This window comes from Anopheles darlingi, chromosome 2 (assembly GCF_943734745.1).
Source record: "Anopheles darlingi chromosome 2, idAnoDarlMG_H_01, whole genome shotgun sequence".
NCBI classification, from domain to species: domain Eukaryota; kingdom Metazoa; phylum Arthropoda; class Insecta; order Diptera; family Culicidae; genus Anopheles; species Anopheles darlingi.
Genome location: NC_064874.1, coordinates 59,632,783 through 59,644,921, shown reverse-complemented (window position 1 = coordinate 59,644,921; position 12,139 = coordinate 59,632,783). Strand labels below are relative to the sequence as shown.

General features: G+C 47.6%; 1 protein-coding gene across 1 annotated transcript in view; it reads left to right on the top strand.

Annotated features, from left to right (window-relative positions):
- Positions 1-8,771: 8,771 nt before the first annotated feature.
- LOC125949901 (nuclear pore complex protein Nup205) overlaps positions 8,772-12,139 on the top strand; it is a 6,829-nt gene continuing 3,461 nt past the window's right edge. Inside the window, exons 1-2 of the mRNA XM_049677366.1 lie at positions 8,772-8,902; positions 9,000-12,139. The exon at positions 9,000-12,139 is cut by the window's right edge and continues 6 nt beyond it. Of these exons, the coding sequence (XP_049533323.1) occupies positions 8,893-8,902; positions 9,000-12,139 (3,150 nt within the window). The 5' untranslated portion in view covers positions 8,772-8,892. The remainder of the gene's footprint in view (positions 8,903-8,999) is intronic.

Sequence of the window (12,139 nt, the reverse complement as noted above, 5' to 3'; positions counted from 1 at the left end):
GATAGCCAAAAGGATTGTGTTAAAGAGGAAAAATTTAACGGGACGTAAGATGGTTGGCAGTACGTAGTGGTTGGCGTTTCCCCCGGTGGAGAGAGGGAAACCTTGGTAATTTCGTTGCTTTATAGCTCTGCTGTGAGCGAACGACTTATCTCGCCCGTGGGACCTTATATAGTGAGCCAAGTATGGAGATCACTTTCATCGCAATTAACCGTTTCAGCGATACGATTTCGTTTTCATGGTTGCTCCTGGTGGCATAATCATGGACCTGATAACTGGTCAGATTCAGAATTGCTTCAGAAAGAAATGCTGAGTAAGGCGCTCGCCTGCATAAGTTGCATCCTAATTTTTGATTCCAACATTTTCGGGAAAGGTGTTTCTGTTGTCTATTTTCAACATTTGCCTCAGAGTCTTGAAAATGGTTTCTAAATAAAACAATAAACTGATTTTGTAATTATTGACAAAAAAAGCAAATATTTTGATAATTTTAACAACAAAATCATGCCAGTAAGATGGAGAAATCGGTTCATCCTCTCCATGTTTATGACTTCATCACGTTATTGTTCCCGTTTTATTCCACTAATCTGGCTTAAATCAGAGTATTATCTCTTTCCTAGGCGATATCGCAATCCCCCAAAAAGAGGAAAATAGGGTAACTTATACGATAAATAGGAAACATGGAGCTTCAAGGACAATGAACCCTGATCTCTGCTAAGGTTTTTGGGTTTGTTGCCTCCTCAAATCCAAAACACAGATAGAGCGATTTAAGCGAAAACTTATCTGGTGCGGCATCGAGGAACACAAAAGGCTCATAAACTGTTTGTGCAAAAATATAAAACATGTTCTGTCACAATCAAACGGCACGGCTGGCAATCATCTGCATTTTCGCACCTGCAAATATTAGAAACGGCGACGGCGGACTGGAACAAAGACCTGGAAATGAACCGCTTGTTGAAGCCGCACCGCAAAAACACAAACGAGAAATAATTACGAACAGAGTTTACGATATTCCACGTCGGATCTGCTGCTGCTGCTGCTGCTGCTGCGGCTGCTGCCCGCGTTCTATTCAATTCAAAATGACCAAATTGTTATACATTCGGCGCATTCCGTGGTGCCCCCTACCGGTTGCGCTGTATTCTTGCAATCCGTCACCATTGTTCCAACGGGCGCGTCTGGTGGCGAAGCACACGGAAAACATGGATTTTCCGCTATGAATTTCCAAGTGTGCCCTGCTCACGGTGCCGCATTGTTATCCACCCGTTTAGATGTGCGATAAATCAAGCGCAAACACCGATTTGCCGAATCTATTTCGCAAACAGGGACGGAACGGAGCGAGCGTGGAAAAGCCAAGCCGGATCGTAAAAGTGATCCCAAATGAACCGGTTCTTTTTTTCGGGTCAGTTAAACAAACAGTTGCGCCTAAGGCAGAAGCTACAAACAGTTGCAAAAGTTCCGGCAACAGCACCGCGACAAGTAAAAGTTCAAAATCATTAAATAGCCATATTTCTCCTCCTGATGATCGGTGGCCCGCACACTCCCGGAACCCGCCCGGCCCGGCGTGTGGAGAAGAAATTCGTTTGATTATTTTTGTGTTTCGTGGAAAATATGAAATATTAATTTGCTTCTCATAACTTAGTTTGTCGCATAATTAATGGCGGAGACAACGGGTTATCATCAGGTGGCCGGTTGGCTGGCTGGCTGGCTGGCTGACTGGCTGACGACCACCGAGGCTCCCTTGTCCCGCCAGTGGAAGTAACGTGAGACACCAGGGTGTCGTCGCTATGGTACGCAAGCTCTTCGCTCAGACACTACTCGCGTTGATGATGATTTACGACACAGATGCTAGGCAGGGCTCGGTGGCTAAAAATGGTGTACAGGAATGGTGAAATGTGGCTTTCTGCCTCTTGTTTATGCTAACGATCAATCGATCGATATCGCGAAGAAGGCAACAGACACAAACACAAAGGGATAGTAACCAAAATTCCGACAAAACAGCGCAGGATGAAGAGTGATCCTTAGATCCACGCAAACTGGAAACATTTCGGACATTTCAATCCACGTTACACACGCGGTACATGTTTCGCTGCAGCTTTACTGGAGGGCTTTCGGAACGGCAAAACAGTCACCAAATGATGCCCCCACCTCGGGCAGTCTGTAGATCAAACCCCCTGAACCAGCGTCGTAACCTCGATACGGTGTGATTTGCATGTTGGTAAAGTTCAATCCATGGTAAATACCTCGGAACTTTTACTTGTGCGGTGCCGCGCAGTGCTGGCTTGGTGAATCTTGGTCACCGTGCCATCCTCTCCACACGATCGAGCATTGCACGCTGCAGGTGACCCGCTGGAAAAGGAGCACCGTGCATCGGTTTATGAGCAAGCATCACAAGCGATATGCAAAATTAGACAAATTGCCCATTACAGCTTTCTCGAACGAGAAAACGAAATCCAAATCAGCTACTCCCGAACACCGCTGCCGCGAGGTGTAACCTGAGCCACAAAAAGTGAAAGAGTTCCCGGGAACCGATCTTCGTACGGGCCTTCGCCAGCGGCAGGTCGCCCCGTGTATTCGGCACAGTTTTGAGTGACGGCGCCATTTTGAAGGTGACATTAATAAACAGAATTTGAAACCGTACACCCACCGAGCCGAAGGACCAGATCGTCGTGTCAGCGGCATGTACGAATGCAGGTGTATGAGACCACGTATGGTAACGGCACGATCGTTGGACGAAGATGCGTCGCATGTGCAACACCGAGCGATCGAGGAGGATAAAACTATCACACTGATTGCACCGATCCTGCTGGCTACATCAACTGCTTGGCAGATCGTGTAGTCGCTTGATTTAACAGTTTTGCGCAACTCGCGTAAATGAAATTGAAACTAGCGCCAAGAAGAAGCGTGGCTCGTTCCGCTTCATTAACCAACGTGATGGTCGTTTCATAGGCGGTTTAACGATGATACTTTGGTATTAAAATGTCATAAAAGAATCATAAATTAATGTGATCAACTAATGCCTCTTTTTGGTTCGGTTTGTGTTGGAAGTGTGTTGTTTGCGGTTTCCCCTACATGTCTCAATATAACAATCTGCTTTTAAAGTCTGAGCTACTCTCATCACTTGACATTTTGTTCTCTCTGGCTAGACTCGCATTTGTCTTTTGGACCGATAAAGATCCGACTCTGGATCTTGCATTCCTCTACCAACGTACTGTAAATATTATCAAGCTGTAACCTGGTCCATCGCTCTCCGACCAAAAAAGCTGAGTATGACGATGATTAAACGGACAAAAAGAAGCTGAATCACCGGAACGTGGGCCGGTGCGATCTGCAAAACTAAAAGTGCGCTAAACCACGGTCATAAAGGTGTGAAGACATCGCAATCCTCCCAACAGTGTAATGACGGTATCTTTTGCAATAAACTTAATACTAGCCATTAACCGTCGTACAATATGTCTTCGGTAACCATGATCTGACACTTCAAATATCGCTGCCTCGTTCGTGCAGTGATCAATGGTCTAATGAAGTTTGTTTCAATGAGGAACGCGTCATAACCAACAATCGGATACGCAGGAAGAATATGAACCCAAAGGCGTATCATAGTTCTGAATTTCCCATCACCATCGATCACCAAAGGTTATTACTAGCAAGTATCCGAGGCATCCTCTCTTAGGCTGGCGCAAAAGAGTGTTTTTGGCTTTGCCTTATTAATCTTCCCGACGCTGAGTAACCATGATGAACGATCTACTTCCTGCCTGCCCTGTGAAGATGGTGCAAACTTATAGTTTCCGTCAGTTTGCAGAAATGGATTGGACATCGCGCTGTGTAAATAATCACACAAAGATAGACCCGCTTTTTTGCAAAGTGCAAGACGCTGCAGAATCCAAATGCGAAATGGGAGATGCGACAACGGATGCTTTCATCAACCTTCTTCTGCAAGATCAGGTCACGGGGCTCCAAAAGCAGCGTGGCAATGCCGCCTTTATTGTCGTTGATTCATTCGTAATTTGGCAGGTTGATGGGCTTAAAAATTTGTGGTTATATCCATGGTCGACACCGTTATACCCTTTGCTTCGAGGGCAGAGGAGGGTGAACGTGTTAATAAGAGATGCTGCCTCCAAGCAGGTGTCGTTGACTCCATGTGGACAGGCTGAATGCAACTGGTGGCTCAATAATATATCTTGTGATTTCAGGGTGTGAATTGATTGTCCTACATTATTTTCACGTGATCTATATATATAAAAATGAATTCATGTCTGTCCGGATGTCCCTTATAGACTCCGAAACTACTGGACCGATTGACTCCAAATTTGGTATGGGGCGGTTTTAAAGGCCGTTGAGTGCTATAGGCTTGGTTAGAAACCCCCCGCTCCCTTCCTTCTTGCCATTCTCTAACATTTGATTGTTAAAAACATTAATTACTCCGCAAGTTATGAACCGAATACCATTAAAACTTGCACAATTGTTGATGGTCACCTGAGAAACCATGTGACAAAATTTGGTTCATATCGGACGAGAGGAGGGGGGGCCTCCATACGATCCCAATCCTTAAAATACGTCCTAGGGCAATATGGGTATCGTTTCCTAGCTTTTGATGGTCTCTAAATAGGTTGGTTTCATTTAAAACCCTTTTCCTTGTTTCTTTCACCTATCCACCATTTATCGGTGTGTCTATTGTTGGTTTAAATTTTCTTAACAATTTCTTAAGTTCAATCAATCAAGTTGCTTTAAGTCTCACAAATCAATTTGCATGAAACAATAATCAAAACTCATTCAGTTGTGGAGTATTTGAATTGATCAAGAATTATATTAATTTTTGATTATTGATTTACGTGCCTCTTATCATTGACGATTTTCAACGTATCGAGTTATGAATGGTAAACGATCGGAATTGCATACACAAACATATAAAGCAGCAGTAACCGAATAGTATTAGAAAACAATACCAACATATCCTATCTATCCGAAACGGCTTGCGATTGGAATGTCCAAACGAGAGTGTCCGAGATAGAAGAAAGACCCTCGATCTGATCGATTGACGTTTGAATAAATTTGAAGTGCGGTGCTTTTAGTTATGATCTACCATGTGGCTATGTAAATCATCGTAAGCTGAATACTGGAAAAATGGATCAAGTGTGTCGTATTGTAATGCCGTTAAATACACAGCATTTGAACTTAACGAGCTATGTGCAAGCCGAACACTAAAGTCAAAGTATTTTATAAAAAAAAAACTTGGGAAAATATAATTCGTGGTTCCAAATGACGTCATTTAGCCCGAAAGGCAAAGCCTTAACACTCAAACATCATGTTAACTTTCCAGCTCATATTTACAATCACGTCGCATCTCTATTTCCCACATCACTAACGGACCTTGCTATTGATTTGGTTCATTGATAAATCGAATACGACCAAATGATGGAATAGATAAAATTAATTCTTCTGTAATGTTAAAGTTCCTGTTTACGATAAACCCACGACCGAACAAAGACAGTACGAAGTCTGTCGGGGCAGCTAGTATGTTATATGTGTAAAATATTTGGCAAAACATACCTGTGTTTCAGCTCTACAAACCAACGAGTTACCGGCAGGAGTGCGAAACATGCATCCGGCATGTTTCGCTAGTGTTCCAGAAGCGTGAACCAAGAGCTGTTGAACTTCTTTTCGTGTTCAAAAAAAAGGCAAGGCGTTATTTTATAAAGCCCAAAAAATCTGAAGAGCAAACCATCTTGGTATCAGGTGTACAAATAGAAACTCGCCGTTTTTTCTCAAGATTTGAGGCTTTATTGTAAAAAACTCCTCACAAACTCATTCTTCAAAGTAATTGCCATAGTTAGCCACAACTTTTCCCTACAATTTGGGCAGCTTTTGAGTTCCTTGTGGGAAAAATTGATCATCTTTCGACGCGATCCATGCATGGATCCAATTTTGGGTGTCCTCGAAAGAACGGAAGCGCTGCTCAGCCAGGTCATGCGTCATCGATCGGAAGAGATAGTAGTCTGATGGAGCGATGTCTGGAGAGTACAGCGGGGGGGATAGTATGTGCCATTTTAATGTTTCCAGGTATGTTTTCATGACTTCCGCCGTCGAAGCCGTTCGATGTCCCTCGGCTTCAACTCGTGCGGCACCCAGTATCCTAGTTTCTGGATCATTCCCAGGACTTTTAGCCGATGCGATATTGCTTGTTACGTCACGCACAATAAGTCTGCAAGTTCCTGTTGCGTTTGACAAGAATCTTCTTCCAGAAAAGTGTTCAATTAGGCATTTTCGAACTTTGTGGGACACTGCTTGTCTGGCACGTCATAATCGCCATTTTTGAACTTGCAAAACCACTCCAGACGCATTCTTTCACTAATGCAGGCTTCACCATAAACATTTACTATCATTCGATGCGCTTCAGCTGCATTTTTTTTTAGTATGAAACACAAAAAGCAACACTTCCCGCAAATGCCACTTATTCGGCTGAAACTTCGCCATGTTCGCACATGAATAACTCAAAGCAGGGTGAAAATAAACAAACGAGATTTTGGGGAATTGTGAACAGATGCCCCAGCTGTAATTACCAGGGTTTTGCATATTTTTATCGATTAATTTGCAGCTGCTAGACTCCTTAAGGGAAAACGGCGAGTTTCTATTTGTACACCTAATATATTACCAAAAACAAAGGCAGGCCAACAAAGCTGCGTCGCTTTATACCATTATGGCACCATTATGTATGGACTTAGGATATTTGCCGAAGCAAAGCAACGAGGCAACCGCCAACATCAATACGAAGGTGTGGTCCTTCCTTGAAGATCATCGTCCACAATGTCGATGTCGCCGCGTGTCCGAAGCCAGAGATCCGGCGAAGGTGGGACCTCTTCGCTTGGTCCGAACACGGGGCAGCAAGAAGAAGGAGGGGTTATTCCGCCCGAATAATTGGCTGAAGCTTTCGGGCTCTCTGTTACCTTCCCGCTAGTTGCTCCTCAATATTAGGGAGCCTATGCTGCAGAAGGGGAGAGTCGATCGCGACGGCCTTTCGGATGGAGGGCGGAATTCCCTCGGAGCATCGATCGAAGAACAGCGCAGAGAAACGAGGCCTTGAATAAAAGACGTGCTTCTTCGTGTTATCAATCAATACTGGTTTATTACTAACGATTTTCGCTCTTATATACTAACATTTTCTTGTAAATTGCTTATTGCTACAATTTTGACGGCAGCGCGTAAGCCGCCAAAAACAAACAAATCGCAAAACGCATCGGGAACGCTGACTCAGCTGGTTGGTCGCCAACCAGGAGCACTGGCCGCCTCGTCATCGCTTGGTGCCCGGCGATACCGTTGTCACCCAGCGCGTATCGTGTCGTCATGCGCGCATCATTGTCCAGCGCGCGCTGTGCTTGTCGTAGAACGCCGGCTCAGCTGATCGGCTGCCAAACGGGAGTCGCTGGCCGGCCCGTTGTTCATCGTCGCACAGCGCGCCCCTTCGGCGCTCGTCGCGCCCCGCCGTCCTCCGTTAATCGGCATGCAGTGTCAGCAGAATGACGATATCGTGCATTGTGGTCGCGGATTGGGTTGGTGACCGCCTGGCATCGTCGCGTCTCGCTGCTCGGGTTTCCATGGCTGGCTCGGTGACGCAACAGTCGATGTTGGCGATATGCACGTAAAAGCTGGCTCTGCTGCAGCGATTGATTTTGACTAGCAGCAGGCACCTGCCGGATAAATGCAAGATAAATGCGAATGGTTCTGTTGAATCTCCTGCATGAGATGCTGATGGCATGTATCCAACAGGCACCTGAAGATCACGTGGTAGCCACAAGCTTGGCCTGGGTGCACAGCCACGATAGAATTGATGTGGGATTACGGCCTGCAGCTGTGGCGATGCTGGTTGGGTCTGCTGCTTTGGCAGCGCCATGCCGTCAGAAATGCATTCGGGTTCGAAAAGTGGGGCGATGCTTGCAGATATCTTTGGTGTAGAAGCTGCTGCTGTTGCTGGATGACGCTCCTCCTGATATTGGAGAGCATAGCCACCGGTGGAGATGGGATGCCTTGTGGAGGGCGCAACTGATGGGCCGGAGAGAAGATCCGGTTCGGGGTTAGGCCACTTGGTTGATAAGAGGAAAGTTCACTCGAGCGTTGGATCGATCCGTTTGATGGTACCGTACCAAATTTTTGGATTCAACCGTAACACGCCAAACTCAGCCGGTTCATACTGCCAATCCTGCAAGCAAAATATATTATTGGATCAATCTCGCATCACGGGTCAGAGTGAAAGATTCAACAGCAGAAGATCAGTAGAAAGGCTTTAGACTAAGAAGGGTTAGAAAGGCGATTTAGAGAATCTAGAACTAGAGTTTTCTTACCGTCTGTGGCCTTCGAAGATCACTACTGCAAATTGCCAATAGTCCGGCAAAACGAACACAATATTGTTCGTCAAGGGGCTGGTACCTCGTCCGCTAAAATCACAGCAATTATTCTTAACTGAACATGGTGCACCATATTTATTTCTTAGCTGAAAATCCCGCGGTAACCGTGAAAATGGTAACCGCGAAATTAAACCAAACAAATTATTCGCGCAAGAAAATTGTAGTCGCGCAAGAAAATGTTTGCTCCACTACACGCAACAAGCAAACCTGCACGCCGCGCTGCTTATAAACGGGTCCAGGAGTCGTAATCGCAAAAAACGAAAACCACATCTGCCGACTCCTCAAACCGCGGTGGCGTAAACGACGAGGAAAACAACTCGGCTGTCATCACTCCGTCGGGAGAAGAAGAAAAAGAGAAGAAAACCCAATTTTGCCGCCCGTTTGTGGAAAGTGCGCTCCCCGGTAAAAAATCGAAAAAAAGAGTGTTTAAAAGAGTTTCCAGCAGCTCACTGCGTCAGCAGTATCGACGGCAATCAGATAAAGCAGTTCGCACAATCAGACAATGGCCGATGGTAGGTTTTGGGCCTCGAAAGTCTCGCCGAAAGACCGCAGTCACGATTGTGAGGTTAGGGATGCTAACAAAACACTCCGGCTTCGAATTCTTTCTAGCGACACCCGACGATTTGTGGACACCGTACAAGTATCTGCTGAACAGTGTGGAACACTGCTTGTTGCCGCAAGATGAGTTGGCCGACACGAACAACGCCGTCAACCTGGAGGCGCTGCTGCGGAAGTACAAGCAAAACTTCATCTCGCTGCTCAAGAACCCGCCGAAGAACGCCAAGTGCCGGGAAGCGATCAAACAGGGCATCACCGACGGAATTACGCTGCCCGAGTTTGGCCACACGATCCTCTCGAAGGATCTCGTCGATGAGAGCATCATCCTTTCCGATATGTTCGATCTGAACGAGTATGTGGCGCTGGAATTGCTCTGTACCTCGCAGCAACAGCTCGTTAACCATCCGGGCCTGACGAGAGGTCTGGTGGCGGTGCTGCTCTATTACGATGGTCGCAAATCGCTCGTGGCGAGCTTGAAGCAGCTGCTGAAATCACGGGCCGGTGTCTCGTGGTGTACGGATGCCTCACCGGAAGTAACGCAGATCGTCACCAGCTACACCGACGGTCTGCTTGCGGATGGCTTGCTAGAGCGTATCATCGATCTGCTGAACGAACTGGACATCACGAAGGAGCTCGATATCCTCACGACAAACCGTGCGCTTGGTCCACCGAAGCACCATCGACAAGTGTTGGATTTGTTCGACGAAATTCGGCTGCAGTTGGCTCAGTGTTTGTACTTTTGTGCCGCTCAAGCCGGTCTGCCACGGAATGCGACGGTGCAGTTAATCCAGTATCTGCGGAGTTACAAATACGCGGAATCGGGCGGAGAAATTGACGACGTGACGGTCACGCTACAGATGGCACTGCTTTATGCACTCGATCTGAGTGTCTTGCAGCGGCGAGAGGATGGCGAGGAGTTGGTGAAGCAGCTGCCGATGATCAAAGATGAGCTGTACATCGACTTCCTCATGGACGCCCTGTCCAGTAGCTGGGAGAACGATGGTCTTCACGCACTGTCGCTGTTTGCATTCGGATTATCCATCGCTACGCTACGCTTGGCACCACAAACGCTGTTTCAGGACACGGCCAAAATCATCGATCAGGATGAGCTGCTCGTGAATGGCGCAATCCAGGGAAAAGTGTTCGATTTCCTGTACTATACGTTCTTCGAGAGTGATCTCATCTTCGAAACGGAGTTCTTCTACCGACGCATCCACACACTGTTTGCCGATTTCATCGAACTGATGCACTCAAAGGTGACGGAACTGCGTGGAAGGGCCGATGAGACGGCACGAACTGTTCAGCTCTACCAGCAACAGGGCATCGAACCTCCGGCGAATCTGTGTCGCAATTTTGAAACGCTCCTCCTGGCCGTGGGCAAGTTCTACGGCAACGATCGGTTACAGCTTCACCTAAGTGTTGAGTACTGGGGCCCATCTGAGTTCATGTCCAGCGCGGCCCTTCGCTCCTCCTCTCGTTCCGTTTGTCTGTTCAAGTTCATCCGTCTTGCCGGAGAGTTGCTTCCACCGACGCTGTTCATACCGTATCTGAAAATGTTGGCCGGTCTCAGCTGCAACCCACAGTCTGCACGCAGTGCCTTTAACTTACTGCGCCACAGCTCCATGGTTCATGCGTACTCGCAAACGCTGCCAAACTCGGGCAGCAGCACCGTCTCGTGGGATCATTTCTTCAACTCCCTGATCGCATACTTCCACAACTTGCGCCAGGATCAAACGGCACACACGGAAACGGTGTACCGAAACCGGGCCATCAATCGCAGCATCAATCCGCAAGAGATTCTTGGCCTGCAAGCGGTACTGCAGGTGATCCAATCTGTCGCCCGCTACGACGAATTGTCCCGCGTGGCGCTCTGCGAAAACGAGAAATGGATCCCTCTGAGTGTGCTCGTTGGGCTCATCAGTTGCTCGGTACCGATTCAACTGAAAGCCGAAATAGTACGCACACTCGCCGCGTTGGCCAACAACTTCGAGAACGCGCTGCAACTGTGGAGCAATCTGGAGGACGTGCAGATCATTTCGACCGTACCGACGACGAGCAACTTCCAGACACGCGGTGTCCGATCAGAACTGGAAGAGGTCGAAAGCCGGAACGAAGCGTACCCACTAACGCAAGCGATGCTCGATTTTCTGGCCGTGCTGATGCGTACGATCGTGCCCGAAAATCTGGGCGAAGGTAAACGAGCCCCCGGCATTGCACCCTACCTGTCGTACGTCATCGATGTCGTGCTGTTGCAGGTGTTCAGTCGTAACTACAAAGATCCGGCCGAAAAGTGGCAACTAACACAAAAGTGTCTGCAGATTTTGCACTGCTTCTTGCGTGACTACAAATGCGAAGTAACACCCGTGTCCACGAAGCAGATGAAAGAAGGACGCACACCACCGGCCTATGATATTTTGCTGCAACTGAACACCAAATCCGATTTACTTCGGCTAATACTACACGTCCTCGGTGAATCGGTCGTTTGCTTCGACACTTACGCTCCCTTCCCGGGCCGTAGTGCCCTAGAGGCGTCCTCGTTGCTTTGTCTTCAGATCATCGAAAGTGCGCTAAAGCTCCAGGAAGATTTCTTCAATCTGCATCTCGCCTCACCACATCCGGTCATTCTTGTGGGCCTGAGCAAGCTTCTGCTGGGGATGAATCCTCGCACCGGCAAAGCAGATCATATGCTGAACGTCATGAAACACGTCACGTACAGCTCGTGGTTACCGGAAAACAGTCTGGTAGCGCTGCGCGTCCTGACGATGGTAATGGCCCAACCGGACGTTAATCAGCTGATACTCGCGCTCGTCACTCAAACGGAAGCGCTGAAGAACGAAATCCGTCAGGGTTTTGTCGAGTGTCTCGAGGCGGAGATTAACATTTTCGAGGAAACCGGAGAGGAAGCTTCGGAGCAAGCGACATACGAGCGTTCGACGATGGTGCTGGCTGAGGCGGAACAACAGACAGCGGCCTCGCGCTGCAGCGAAACGTACATCGCACTGAGCCTTAAGGCTGCAGTCATTCACCTCATACAAGACTGCCTTTTGCAACCGGTTGTACCGAATCTGGCACACTATCTGCTCGGGTTCGATCTTAGCAAGGAGTTACACCAAACCAACCTGCAGCAACCGGGAGTGATGAATTTCCCGAGCAATTGCTCTAAATCGCTTATCTCGCTTTTGGACAGACAT